The sequence below is a fragment of the Akebia trifoliata genome, chromosome 14 (assembly GCF_017979445.1).
Source record: "Akebia trifoliata isolate Shusen 1 chromosome 14, ASM1797944v1, whole genome shotgun sequence".
NCBI classification, from domain to species: Eukaryota; Viridiplantae; Streptophyta; class Magnoliopsida; order Ranunculales; family Lardizabalaceae; genus Akebia; species Akebia trifoliata.
Genome location: NC_141388.1, coordinates 13,842,417 through 13,857,750, shown reverse-complemented (window position 1 = coordinate 13,857,750; position 15,334 = coordinate 13,842,417). Strand labels below are relative to the sequence as shown.

The following is a 15,334-nucleotide window of genomic DNA, read 5'->3' as shown; positions in this document are numbered from 1 at the left end:
ATGATAATTTTATTCTTTGAAAGTGCTTTTGGGAATGATAAGAACAAGAAGCGGCCCCCAAAACACTACTTAAAGGGAAGTGATGGGGGTTAAAATGGGAAAAAATAGAAAAGGTTTGGCTCCAATAATTGACCAGACTTGTATTATATTTTAATTTTCCATGTCAAATGACCCACTAAGACTAGAGAAAGGTTAAATGATGGTTGAATCGTACGGCTCACACAATATATTTTGTTTTATTATATAATTATTTAAATAAAGACAAGTGAAATCATATAACTCCTCAACTACGATTCCTACAAATCAAAAAGTTAATAAATTTTAAATAAAGATGTCAATTTTGCCTACCCCACACAAAAAAAAACATAAAATTCTTAGATTTTTAGTACATTTTCTTATATAAAATTGGCCCTACCACAAATTATTCTCTTAAAGCAATCAAAGCTACCTTCTGGGCACTTCCCTTGGATGCTCCTTTGCACCATTGGTAATTTGGGAACAATTTTTAAAAAGTAGTTTTGAAGAAATGACTTATTTTTGTTTAGAGATTTTGATGATTACTTTGAAAGTTTTGAACATTTTTGTCATTGATTTCATGTCTTAGAAATGATTTAGGCGGTATTTTAGTCATTATTAAAAAAATGAAGATACATTTTAGTCAAAAAATACATATTTTTTAGTTCTGTCAAATTCCACGACTCTATCCGTTTTGACTTATTGAATTTTTGTTGAGAAGTATTTCCTAGATCATTAGCAAATGTTAAATTGAATTCCAACAGTGGTTTTGAGTGCAAGAAAGCATGAGAAATGATCTCCAAACATGCTAATAAAGTTAAACATGACCAATTGATCATTTGTAATTAATTAACTTCTTGTTACATAAATAAGGATCCATAAAAAAGAATGGCTTTTTGTTATAATATCATAATACAAAAACATGTTTCATTGTTGAGTTTGGCTCATAATCAAATACTAGAATCCGATGCATTGTTTGATTTAGATTCTTAACTTGATTTTTCATAATCAGAAATCAAAACACATGGAAAAAGTGTTTGGACAGAGATATCTATGGACTTTATTGAAGGTCTTCCTCCATCTCGTGGAAAAAAAGTGTTATCCTTGTGGTGGTTGATTGGCTTTTCAAAGCCGTAGATTTTATTCCCCCTTCTCACCCCTTTTTGACTACAATTGTTGTTGCTGCCTTTGTTGAGCATGTTTTCAAGTTACATGGAATGCCATTGTCTATTGTTTGCAATTGAGATGTGGTATTTACTAGTAACTTTTGGCAAAAATTCTTTCGCTTACAAGGATCCGATGTTTTGATGAGTATGACGTACCACCCACAAACTGAACAGGTGAGTAGATGCCTCGAGATTTATTTGCGTTGCTTCACTAGTTAGAGTCCTAAGCAATAGGTAAAATGGCTCCCTTGAGCAGAATAGTGGTACAACACCACCTACCATGAGTTAACACGTCTAACGCCATATGAGGTAGTGTTTGGACTACTCCCTCCCACTATAGAGATGTATTTGCCTGGAACAACCTGCGTCCATGGTATAGAGGATGGCTAATTGGATCGCAATTGTACCTTGTCCCTACTCGAGGATAATCCATCTCTAGTTCAACATCAGTTCAAACTTTATGCTGATAAACACATAAGTGAATAGGAATTTCTCATTTGCGATAAAGTCTTCCTCCGCTTACAACCTTACTGTCAACATTTGATCGTTAACCACATTTGCTCCAAACTACCTCCCAGATTTTATGGTCCTTACAAGATTTTGGATTGGATTGGCTCTATGACTTACCGTTTGGATTTGCCACCCTCTTCCAAAATCCACAACATTTTCATGTTTCTCAACTAAAGAAGAAGTTGGGTACATCAATCACAATCCATCCTATTCTACCAACTTTCGTTGATGAAGGAGTTTTGAGCAAAGTCCCTGAGGCGGTCCTCAACCATCAAATGATCAAGCGTAACAAGGCAACTTGTATAGAGGTTTTGATTAAATGGTTGGATCAACCAATTAAAGAAGCTACGTGGGAAATATGGTCATCCATCACAAACCGTTTCCCAAATTTTGAGCCTTGAGGACAAGACATTTTTTTTCCAATTAGGGGTTCAACCACAAGCATGTGCATTTAGCGTAGAAAACCTTCAAGATTTTCTATAATCTTTTATAGATATCTATTTGGTTAGTTTCTAAGTAACATCCATATAATCAAGGAAAATAGGTAGGTTGTTTTGATTTGTTTCTTACAATTAGGTTATCTTGAATTGTTGAGTAGGACTTTTGTATAGAGAATCCTTAATCAAAAGATGCCTCTCAAGCCAGAGAATCAATCAGCATGGTCACCATCAATCATGAATAGCATTTGACTGTAGAGAGATCAACATGGAAAGTTGAAGCACTCTAAGGACAATGGACAACTGGAGAATTCTTATATAAAGAAACTTTTCTTTGTAAATCTTACCATTGAGCAAATCAAGAATATTCTAAACACATCTATGTAAAAAAATAGATAGATATGCATATTGTATTTTTTATCTTTTATTCCTTATTGGATCCAAAACATGTTAGGAAACTTACAAGTTTACAACTACTAGCTACTGTAAACATCTTTTAAATAGAGAAGACATCTTTCTCTTGAATCAACCTTGGAGAAAAATCTTATACGACTTTTGTGTTAAAAAAGTCTATATGGTATTAGAGCTATACCAAGGTTAATTTGTGAGAGATTATTTGTCTTCATCACAAACTCTTCGTTACCAATAGTAATGACTTCTTCTTCAACAACAACTTTGCCTAAATATCCCTATCCCTCGATATTGAATGTGGGAAATTTTGTGTCCATTAGATTGACACATTCTAACTTTTTAATGTGAAAAACTTAATTCATGGGATTAGTTGATAGCCAAGACATGCTAACCGACTCTTTGGCTTGAGAGGCATCTTTTGATTGAGGATTCTCTATATATTGTTTCTATAAATTGATAGACCCTTGAATGAGAAAAGATAAGAATTTCACCCCAATTAGAATTTAGAGGTTGCTTCCTCGAATTAGCCAAAGTATTCCTTTTTTTTTTTTTTTTTCTTACTTCTCCTTATTTACTTCATTAAGTTGCAGGTACTGTTACAAATAATGATACTAATAATAGAATTAATAATAAGAGGGATTCTATGCAACATCACTTTTACTTACAACACACCAAAATAAGTGATTGGTTACATATAACTTAGTGTGTTATAAGTAAAAGTTGGTGTGTTAATAGAATATCTCGAATAACAATAATTAATAATAATACTAATACAATCATAATTATATTTAACGACACAATAATAATAATAATAATTATTATTATTATTATTTCTATATAAAAATACATAAACATCATAATTCTTTAGGTAATCTTAACATGCCCCTTATGCTTATAATATCACTTAAATTAATAGAAAATGTCCTTATTTTCAATACCTGCCTAAAATCTTAGATTTTTCTCTAAAAAATTCAGTGTTTTCAATTTTTGGGACAAACATTTTTACTCTCTTTGTTAATTTTAGGATGTGAAATTATGTCATTTTTGTTTTTCACGATATAAGTTTTTAGAAACAGCGTTGGTCAAATGGAATTTTGGATTCTAGAGATCAATTTCTATAATTTGATTTTGACAATTCATAATAAGAATTAAAAAAAAAAATCAGGTTCTACAATCCGAGCCAAATGTCCCCTTCATAAATTCCAATAAAAAGGATCCTACATTTCATATTGGTGTCTTTTGTGCTAATTCACCCAACGAACTTGACTAAGTCAATGAAGTTGACTTAATTTGATCAGGCTTGAGTTTATAGATGAATATCGAGGGCTAGTTTGGGTTTGAATTGGGTTTTTTGAACCTTTAATTGAGCTCGATCGAATCCCAATCTACTTTAAGGTGCTTCTGGAGGATGAATTAGTTTGATCCTCATAATGGATTACAAATTATTAGTCCGAGCTAGATTTGAACTAGCGTATATGTAAGCGGATTTCAAGTCAGTCCCCCCATAAACCACTTGGAAATCAAACATTGGATTGACCCAACATTTCGATTTAAAAAAATATTTGATCGCCACCAACTCAAGGGTTTATGAGGACTTCAACTAATCCAATAACCTCTATTTGATTTTAAAATTGGTTTAAAGTAGGTTTTACCATCATGAGCTCAATTATTGATTTCATTATGTACTTTGTTGTCTCCCTAAACTTTATTTTTAAAATGGGCAATTTCGATGGGATTGAATAAGTTTGGGTTACATTAAGAAATTATGGGCATGGGTTTTAAAATTGGGCTTCAATAATGGGCCCCACCTTGACTGATATAACAAACATTCATAAATACTTGTTCGTAATTAGACCCAATATAGGCCCTTTTAGGGACCCAAATCATTTTCTGAGCCCAGGCCCAATCGTATTGGATTTTGTAATTTGATGCCATATGATTAAAATAAAGGGATAAAAGAAAATCTAGCCATTTTAGTCGTTCATATGACTCTCATTTTCAATGCCATGATGTGTCACCAAAAAACACTCTAACTAAATACAAATTTGACCTAAACTAATGATTTAATTTAATCGTCACAATGGTTTCAAATCTAAATCAATTTTTCATGAGGTTTGGAATATGTAGATTGAAATTTTGTGAGATTCAGTTTAACATGATTTCATTATGAGCTCTAGAGTGTTAGAATATGTATATTTTAAGAGAAATGGTTCTTAGAGGATCTATGGTATATATTTTGGAATATTTTATATTCAATTTCATATTTTTATATTATTCTATTGATTACAATCTACTATTTCAATAATACAAAACAAAAAAATCAGATTCAGAATTCACAATAGTGGCAAGCCAAACCTTGATAAGCTCCTCATGAAGAGTAGGTCAAGTGTTTTAAAACCTGACAAAGCAATGAATTCCTTGGGGCCACCCTCCAAGGTCTAGTTGACCCTTGACTTAACCAGTTGCACGTAGGACTTTCTGAGGGGGTGGTGCGTGTGACCGTGGGATTAGTCTCACTCGAAGGGTGGGGATACCCACGATAAGCAAAAAAGAAAGGACTTTCTTGACCACCATTTATTTATATCATGCTAGGGGAGCTCTAGTAGTGATGTATCAAAACCTCAAGAAGATGACATATCAAAATCATGATCCATTGTGAGAAAGTGATCCCCATAGGGTATGAATTTTACGACTGAATAAGCTGAAGCATAATAAAAATAGAAACATCAATGAGAATTGTATGCAACTTCTGAAAAACTTCATTACCTTACCAAAATTTTTACTGACTTAATCTTTTAAATTCAATTAAAAATTAATAAGAGAGAGAGAGAGAGAGAGAACATTGAAAGAATCGAAAGATCTAATAAAAAAAGACCCACATTATTCACAATCAGCAACAATTTTAAAAAATCAAATGTTGATTTGGATTGGAAGTCTGTCTCATTTGTTGGACCATAGTCAATTCCTGGTTCAATTTGTCCGATTGATTTATTATATATATAGTTTCATTAAAGTGAGGATTAATCGATTTTATCAATAGATCGACCAATCGGTGTCAACTACTTAGATGCACATGACACCAATTTATTGACACCATATTAGTAAAATTAACAAGGTGAGAACAAAATCATACTGGCGGATGGAATTTGGTTGTCCACAATTCAGCTTAAGTAAAGATCTATGATTGGGCCTAGAAGTCTTGTACTGATGCCCAACTTGAGTTAAGATCAGGCCAAATCCCAGTCCATACTAAAGTTGAGTTAGGCCCATCGAGTTACATACTGAATAGGCTCAAATACTTTTGGATTAAATATTTACATTCCTCAGCTTGCTTAGGTCGGACGCTATCAGGTGAGATGGTCATGTGAATCGTCCATTACATTGAGTCGCCTGAGATCTGAGATGACTCGTCTTATATTTTTAAAAATGCCAAGTGAGTCAATTGGGTTTTGCATTTATGAGAGAAAATAATTTATCTTTTATGATTTAAATAGAGAGATGCTATTCCCACACAAACTTTTGCTAATGCCACTCCAGATGTGTACTACCAATGAGATTAACATATGAATTGGGGTGGTGTTAGCAAAATTTGGTGGGGGGCAAAAGAATCTCTCTATAAATACTTTTCTCTATTTAAAATTTAAAACTGTGTGAATATTTAAAAAATAAAAAAATATTTAAAATGTTTGACTCGCCCTAGATACCGAGTCATCTAGTTAGACTAGACGAGTTACTGAGTTTGAAAACCATGCCCCCCATTTCTCATTTAAACGGTCAAACGAACAACCGGCCCACATTAGTCTCTCTCCTCTCTCCTCTCTCCTCTCTGTAGAAACTAGAAAGAGATGAGACGCCACAGAAAAGCAACAGAACAACCCTAAGAGGTAAGACCGACCTTCTCTCAGCTCAAAACCCTAGACTTCCAAACCAAGATTTCTATATAAATCAAACACTACAAGAGAAAAAATAACTAAAAAAATTTCGATTTCTTTGTTTCTCTGTTGTTCCTTCTCTCACAATCAGAATCTCATTCTTAGCTGCAACAAAGTTCCAATCGGTACGTTTTCTTCTTTTTTTCTTTTCTTTTCTTTTCTTCTCTTTCTCGTTTTTTCTTTTCAAGATTATTCTTTTCTTTGATTCTCCGCTTTGGATTTCTGTATAAAAAAAAACCTAGAAATGATGGGGTTAAGATTAGGGTTAGGGTTTGGTTTAGGGTTTTCGATTTTGACTTCGGTGATTCTAAGATATCTGTTTGAAACCTCTATAGATCTAAGTTTCTTGAATATTTTTCTGTTCTTGATCTTTTCGATGGGATGTGGTGGGGTTTTGAGCAGTTTATTGCACTATATGCTTCCTAGAAAGAGAGCTGTTGGACTAGAGGTAGTACACGAAGACACGACCAACAACTCTGAAATCTTGATCAAGAAACCTCGGATCGATTACTTGGTCTCTTCCTCCACGGCAACAACAACGGATAACAGTAACGGTAACAGTAACAGTAACGTTGACAGTAACGATAACGATCGTACAAACAGCGAAGAGATCAGTATCGTTGATCGATCAACCATGGCCTTGGGAAATGGGAATCCATCCGATATCGATGAGGATCTTCATAGTCGACAGCTTGCAGTTTATGGAAGGGAGACTATGCGTCGATTGTTTGCTTCCAACATCCTTATCTCAGGAATGCAGGGCCTTGGTGCTGAAATCGGTGTGTATACAAAAATATCTTCTTTTTTTTTCTGTTCTTGGTTGATATTTAGGTTTGATTTTATCTGATTTATTTTTGAATTTATATGGAAGATCTTTATGTCTAAATGGAAAATTATGGATCTCCTCGTTTCCTAGTTCAGATCTTTGGATGGTCTTTGAGATTTGTCTGTGTGAATCCTCACTTTCTAGAACAGTTTCTAAATTCTCTGAAGATTTCCAAAAATCCTTAAAATTAAAGACTAGACAATTAAACCGAGGAATTCATTTATCAATTAATCCCCGAATATGGTAGCAGTTTACCCTCAACAAAAAAAAAATTTCTTTAACATTCAAATCTCTAGAACAAGATAGGCCTTGAGGTTGAAGATGACGGATGTTGGTAAGAAACCCCAAAACATCATTTTTATATTCTCCAAAACTTTCCTGAACTTATCCGACTAACCATATTGAACCTAGCCCAAATAATTACCAAATCGGGAATCCAATCTTGGTTACTATGCTATCTAAAATAGCTCACTGAATTCTGTGATTTGAGAGTAGTTTAAGAATGTGAACATTTGATGTGATATTTGGGTATCTAAATTAGTTTTTTGTTATTATAATATTTGGACTTGTTTTGGGTAGGAGCCATTTTTATATATGTTTTATTTACGGTTATGAAGTTAAAGAAACCTGGTTGGATAAAAATTTGAATGATGACAGATAAATAATCCATGAATTTAGAATTATAGTTGGTTATCTGCAAGGGAATTATTACATCTTTGCGTCCCGGCACTGCCCCCATCTCAGAGTCTTACTGCTATCCTTCTTTGTTCTGTTTTCAGCTAAGAATCTTATTCTTGCCGGTGTTAAATCTGTGACCTTGCACGATGAAGGAACAGTGGAGTTGTGGGACTTGTCCAGTAATTTTATTTTCTCAGAGAATGATGTGGGGAAGAACCGAGCACTTGCTTCTGTCCAGAAGTTGCAAGAACTGAACAATGCAGTTATCATTTCTAGCTTAACAGAAAAATTGACCAAAGAAAAGCTTTCTGATTTCCAGGTAATTTTACCTCTGTGCTCTCTTATTGTTGCAAGTTTTTTGATAAACAAGTCATTCATCATAATTGATCATGTATTTCCATGTTAATTGATCATGTATTTGCTTTGTTTGGGTATTATCTATTTTTTCTCTCTCAAGATCTGGAGTCATTGGTAAGTTATGAATAACTTCATGCATGTGCACTCTTCACACTGTAAAGTATTGTTGATACAACCCTTTTCTTTTTATTGATAAAAAGAAGGTATGGCTAAAAATGTTATTGGGTTGGTCAATTTGCTTCCAGGTTTGCTTTTTGTTACTAAAATTACACAGAAGCAGCATAATTGTTTATTTCCTTATCGATAAAAAAAATTGTTTATTGCCTCCTGGTTGGGCAAACAGAATGTGAATTAGTGTGGCAAAGGCAAGTGCCTTGTCCAGTCCCTGACTGGGTGTTAAATCACCAGTGTTGCATGTCTTACTCACCCGGACCAAATTGGATTGGTTGCCTTTCATGGATTGTCGTCTTACATGGGTTATTGGTTTTATCCATCACCCATGGTAAGAGGAAGTTGTTTTGCACATGGGTCAATATTATTATTTAATGAAAGCAAGTTGGACCTTGGCGGACCAATTGGAAAAAAAAATCAGCTCGATCATCGGTTTGGTTTTTGGAACATTGATTTGGTGTGCAACATGGGAATATTCCTCTCTTCCTCTTTGATTTATGGGGAAAAAGTTGTTTATGCAGCATATGAACATTTTTTTTCTGAGCACTTTTCTCTCCCCCACTTCTGTTTGTTACGATTGGGGCCATATCTCCTGTTTTTCATTTCTGTCTTTTGGAGAAGGATTGTGTTCTTCCATTGGGCGAGGGCCTTCATTTATGTGGCAAAGCACCAGTTTTGTTAAATCGCATATGCGAGGGTATGTAATCAGATACCCTGTTTGCATGTGCTATTTTGCATACGTGGCTGCATATCAATTCCTATTTAAATAGAAAAGTTGAGAAAAATTGGAAAACTATGTAATTCATTACCACAAATGTAGAGAAATATATTTGTTAAATTTTATTCTCAATCTGAATTTACTTTATTGTAAATTTAACAAGAATGCAAGATTAAGAAGCCAAAAATGCATAAACTCAAGAATTTGGGAAAAAATAAAATTTCAAGGCTGTATTGATGTAATATATAACTAATTTTACTGAACATCTTGCTTGAAGCTCTGTTCCCATGTCGGTGTGAGCTCTTTGCTTTTAGCTCTCTTCAGATATTATTAGCGAGATGAAAGATACGTCCTTCAAAACGTATTCCTCCCCTTACGAACAAGAACAGAGCTTCGAGCACTCACTTTAAGCAAGAGAGAGATTAGGGCTTACACCGATAGGTTGTCCGGCGAAGCAGGTCCTCGAACCTATCTTTCTACGCTCATTGGGCCTTCGGATGCCAATCTCGCACTTGACTTTAAATACGCACTCGAACTCGACCGTACTGTCTCGAAAATCATGCATTGGATGGATGCCCGGGGTATATTGGTTCTATGAAATGTAGCAAATTGTGAGGTTTCACCAATTCCTTAACCGAGTAATGAAGAAAAAAACGAATTGACGAATGGGAGAACCTTCTTCAGGCCAACGAGATTCATTGGGCTCAGAAAGATAGAATTTGTTGGCTGCAATGTGGTGACCGCAACACCCGTTCCATATGACCACGATTCAAAGAAGAAGTCATAACATAATTTTGTTCCGGGGGACAAAATGGATGACACCCAGGCAATGGGCAGGATCCTTATTGAAGACTTAAAAATAGATTCCAATCTGGAGAAAGTACTGATATAGATCTCAATGAGACTCTAACCATGTGTTCAACACACTCAACCCTAACCTATTGTAGCACATTTCCAGTACCACCAGCATTAGCATCGCTTCTGTTTCCGTCATCATCCAAATCAGCACATTCTTCAATGTAAGACTTCATCTTCTTCTCTCTCTTCATTGGGTCTTACAAAGGCCTTGTCCACATCCGATGGCTCTTCAACTTCATCATCTTCCTTGTATCTCATCCTCATCTTGTAGTTGTTAAATATATTGTTTTCCAAGCTTATTTAATTCCTGAATCTTGAGCTTATAGTTGTAGTTTGTTGACATTATTATTACTTGAAGAATGAAGAATTGAAGATGATGTACTCTCACCTCTCGAGTCTTGTCTCTTAAGTTGGATTCAATCTTCTTGATTGAATTTGCAGAGTTGTTGTGGTTGAATACTTGAATCTCAACTCCAAGAAGGTGGTGTTTGTAGTCTTTTATAATCTAGAATATGTGGAAGTAGAAGAATCCAGAAGATGTAGAAGAAATATCTTGTTGTAGATACAAGGGAGCAGAGATTAGAGAGAAAATGAGTAATAGGTCTTGTTGTTGTGGAGATTTGGTCTCTTTTGTAGAGAATAGAACTAGACTTTGTTGTAAAGGAAGTTGTGGTAAGGGGAGGGAGGGGGCATTCATAAAAAAATAACTTATTTTTTGTTCAGTAGATATAAGCAAAGAACATGTAAACCAAAAAAAAAAAAAAGTTGCTGTCCAATGGTCAGAAATCCGACTGTTAGAACTGTATATGATTGATATGACGATCAAATATTGAGTCCAACAGGAATATTTCGCATAAGCCACAACCACCTTACAAAATGCCCATTGGAAATCAAATGTGAGTGCATATTAACATATGCAGTTGCATTTGACTACAAAACTCGCCATTCTCTCTTTTCTGTATGAAGGATAGGGATGTATTGTGCAAACACAAAAATAGTTCCCTCTTTCTACTGTTACTGTTTACTTTTTCCATTTTTTATTTTTATTCTCCCTCTATTTGCATATCATCCAATTCAATGCCAAAATTGTAAATTCAGTGAATCTCTCTCTCTCTCTCTCTCTCACATGCACACACACACACAAGTGCACCACATACTTGCACACATTTTTTTTGCATTCTATATTTTCTCTTTATCTATATTTCTCTGAATTATTTTACTGGCTGAGTGATGGTGTTGTTTCACATTTCAAACATGTTAACTTTGTGATGGTGCAGGCAGTAGTATTTACCGATGTCAGGTTAGAGGAAGCAATTGAGTTTGATGATTACTGTCATAATCACCAGCCTCCAATTGCCTTCATCAAAACTGAAGTTCGAGGCCTTTTTGGTACTGTATTTTGTGACTTTGGCCCGAAGTTTACTGTTGTTGATGTTGATGGTGAGGAACCACATACGGGTATAATTGCATCCATTAGCAATGACAACCCTGCACTTGTATCATGTGTTGATGATGAAAGGCTCGAGTTTCAAGATGGGGATCTGGTTGTGTTCTCGGAAGTCCATGGCATGACTGAATTGAATGATGGAAAGCTGAGAAAGGTTAAGAATGCTCGGCCCTACTCCTTCGCTCTTGAGGAGGACACTACAAATTATGGTGCGTATGAGAAAGGTGGTATTGTCACACAGGTGAAACAACCCAAGGAGTTGGACTTCAAGCCTTTGAGAGAAGCGATCAAGGATCCGGGTGATTTCCTTCTGAGCGACTTCTCGAAGTTTGATCGCCCACCTCTGTTACACCTGGCATTCCAAGCTTTAGATAAGTTTGTATCTGAGTTGGGACGCTTTCCTGTTGCTGGGTCAGAGGAGGATGCTCAGAAACTGATTTCCATTGCCACTAACATCAATGAGAGCTTAGGGGATGGGAGAGTTGAGGAGATTGACAGGAAACTTCTGCAGCAGTTTGCATTTGGCGCCAGGGCTGTTTTGAATCCCATGGCTGCCATGTTCGGTGGTATTGTAGGCCAGGAGGTTGTGAAGGCGTGCTCTGGAAAGTTTCATCCCCTTTTCCAGGTGAGACTTGAGACAGGATTATAAGTTGAATCAACATTAGTATTCTCAAAATATGATTCATGATTTGGCCCGAGGGCTGTCAATGGATCAGATCAGACCCGAACTCCGATATGTTATGATCCTAATTTTGGGTCTGGATCTATTATTTAGATTCCGACAATGATCTGATCCGATGAGGTTTTGATCTGGTATCTTATTGGATCGGATCTGGATTGACATGTCTCGATCCGATAAGGGCCCGGCCAAATCATTACTTATGTTGAGATCTGATAAACACCCGATTCGTTACTTATTGGATCCGATCCTTATAAGGTTGGTACCAAATCAACCGATCCCATCCGAACCCGATCAATTGACAGCTCTACTTTGGCACTGTGGAGGCATTCTGTCGATCCCCCGAGGGACAAATTCGCTGATTTGGTTTGGGGTCATCCATACATTCTCTAGGGCTTTGTGAGTTGACCAACCATGAGCTTTTTAATAGAGGGAGAGTTAACCATTATTTTTCACCAATATAAAATATCTTGTAAATCTATGACTTACCCAAATTTAGATTTTCACCTGGCCATCCGATTCTAAGATGTGACCTTTCAAACCTTCGTTTGACTGACCTTTTTTTTTTTTTTTGATGCAACTGCAACCTGGTTTTGCTATGATGGAATTACTCTGATGTGCTTGTACTGCTGCCTTTTGTTACAGTTCTTCTACTTCGATTCTATTGAATCTCTTCCAACTGAACCATTGGATCCAGAGGATTTGAAACCGCTGAATAGCCGTTATGATGCCCAGATTTCGGTATTTGGATCCAAGCTCCAGAAGAAATTGGAAGAGGCCGCAGTGTTCATTGTAGGGGCTGGTGCACTTGGTTGCGAGTTCTTGAAGAATTTAGCCTTGATGGGAGTTTGTTGCAATAGCCAAGGGAAGCTAACCATTACAGATGATGATGTCATCGAGAAGAGTAACCTCAGCAGACAGTTCCTCTTTCGGGATTGGAATATTGGACAAGCCAAATCCACTGTTGCTGCTTCCGCTGCCGCTTTGATCAATCCGCGCCTCCATGTTGCAGCTCTGCAGAACCGTGCAAACCCAGAATCAGAAGTTGTGTTTAATGATGCGTTCTGGGAGAATCTGGATGTTGTCGTCAATGCACTGGATAATGTTAATGCTAGGATGTACATGGATCAGAGGTGTTTGTACTTTCAGAAGCCACTCCTAGAGTCTGGAACACTTGGTGCCAAATGCAACACTCAGATGGTTATTCCCCATCTAACAGAGAACTATGGTGCCTCAAGAGATCCGCCTGAGAAGCAGGCACCCATGTGCACTGTCCACTCATTTCCTCACAACATCGATCACTGTCTGACGTGGGCTCGCTCAGAGTTTGAGGGCTTGCTTGAGAAGACACCGGCCGAAGTTAATGCTTTTCTGTCAAGTACAAGTGAATACACCTCTTCCATGAAAAATGCAGGTGATGCTCAGGCCAGGGATAATTTGGAACGTGTTATTGAGTGTCTCGACAGGGAGAGATGTGAAACATTCCAAGAGTGCATCACCTGGGCACGTCTAAAGTATATCTCATTCTATTGTCTTTCAATTGATACAAAATTTTATTGCTTTTATTCATAGTTGATGTGCTTTTATTGCCATCAGGTTTGAAGACTACTTTGCTAACCGTGTGAAGCAGTTGACTTATACATTCCCCGAAGATTCTGCAACCAGTACGGGGGCTCCATTCTGGTCGGCTCCTAAGCGCTTTCCCCGCCCACTGCAGTTTTCGACCAATGATCCTAGTTACCTTCAGTTCATCATGGCAGCATCAATATTGCGAGCTGAGACATTTGGCATTCCAATTCCTGATTGGGCCAAGAATCCCAAGAAGTTGGCTGATGCAATTGATAAAGTGATGGTCCCGGATTTCCAGCCGAGGGAAGGAGTGAAGATCGTTACAGACGAGAAAGCCACAAGTGTCTCCACTGCATCGATAGATGATGCTGCAGTTATTGAAGATCTGATTCGGAGGTTGGAAGAGTGCCATAAGAAGCTGCCTCCAGGTTTCAGGATGAACCCGATACAATTTGAGAAGGTTAGGGAAGATGGGGTTTCCATGTTCAATCATACCCTTGGTTCATATTTTTACCCAAATTCTATGATACTGTATTATATTACTTTCTGCTAGATTCAGTACCAACTGTTTCTTTTTGAATTTGTAGGATGATGACACAAACTACCACATGGATATGATAGCTGGACTTGCTAACATGCGGGCAAGGAACTACAGCATTCCTGAAGTTGACAAGTTGAAGGCGAAGTTCATTGCTGGGAGAATCATCCCTGCTATCGCAACCACCACAGCGATGGCAACCGGTCTCGTTTGTCTCGAGCTGTACAAGGTGCTAGATGGAGGGCACAAAGTGGAGGACTATCGTAACACCTTTGCCAACCTTGCACTCCCGCTATTTTCCATGGCTGAGCCAGTTCCGCCCAAGGTGATGAAGCACAGGGACATGGCATGGACGGTTTGGGATCGTTGGATCCTAAAAGATGACCCAACACTGAGGGGGCTACTACAGTGGCTGAAGGACAAGGGTCTGAATGCTTACAGCATCTCGTGTGGTACTAGCTTGCTTTACAACAGTATGTTTCCCAGGCATAAGGATAGGATGGACCGTAAGGTGGTGGATCTTGCGAGGGAAGTAGCTAAGGTGGAGGTGCCTCCTTATCGAGACCATTTGGATGTTGTGGTGGCGTGTGAGGATGATGATGACAATGACATCGACATCCCACAGATTTCCATTAAATTTCGTTAGAGGATTGCCTTACACCGACTTCCTCCTATCCCGACCCCAGTATGTGTCAAGTCAGTAAGGGTTTTAGGACAAAAGTACAGTTTATATTCTGTTTTGCAGTTGATATCTGCTGGTGATGAGATTTACACAACCACAGTTACCTGAACCCATCAAAATATTAAACAGTTGCATAAATTGCTGGAGAATGATATATAATCTCATATATAACTGCTTAGGTCTTTCCCTTGTTATCCATTGTGCACCATGTTTCCTGAACTACATTTTTGATTCTATGGGTGGATGGTTTTTTATTTTTTATTTGATTTGATCAGATAGGCCTTTGATCTAAAGTAAAGGAGAGAGGGCCTTCGTGTCAAATATGGTCTATCTGTGGTTG

The 15,334-nt window shown here is 37.1% G+C and overlaps 1 protein-coding gene across 1 annotated transcript; it reads left to right on the top strand.

Annotated features, from left to right (window-relative positions):
- The first annotated feature begins 6,624 nt into the window (after positions 1 to 6,624).
- LOC147386384 (ubiquitin-activating enzyme E1 2-like) lies at positions 6,625 to 15,188 on the top strand. Its single transcript, XM_086424450.1, has 6 exons — positions 6,625 to 7,250; positions 8,077 to 8,294; positions 11,357 to 12,151; positions 12,851 to 13,719; positions 13,802 to 14,234; positions 14,362 to 15,188. Exons 1-6 carry the CDS (start codon positions 6,716 to 6,718, stop codon positions 14,956 to 14,958), a joined length of 3,447 nt encoding a protein of 1,148 aa, XP_086280576.1. The 5' UTR covers positions 6,625 to 6,715; the 3' UTR covers positions 14,959 to 15,188.
- The last annotated feature ends 146 nt before the right edge of the window (positions 15,189 to 15,334 follow it).

What these genes read in the sequence shown, in the direction of transcription:
- LOC147386384 (XM_086424450.1), top strand. Translation starts at nt 6,716, where the DNA reads ATGATGGGGTTAAGATTAGGGTTAGGGTTTGGTTTAGGGTTTTCGATT. An exon ending in AGTTTCATCCCCTTTTCCAG is followed by an intron (nt 12,152 to 12,850) that starts GTGAGACTTGAG and finishes CTTTTGTTACAG; the next exon opens with TTCTTCTACTTCGATTCTAT. An exon ending in ATCACCTGGGCACGTCTAAA is followed by an intron (nt 13,720 to 13,801) that starts GTATATCTCATT and finishes TATTGCCATCAG; the next exon opens with GTTTGAAGACTACTTTGCTA.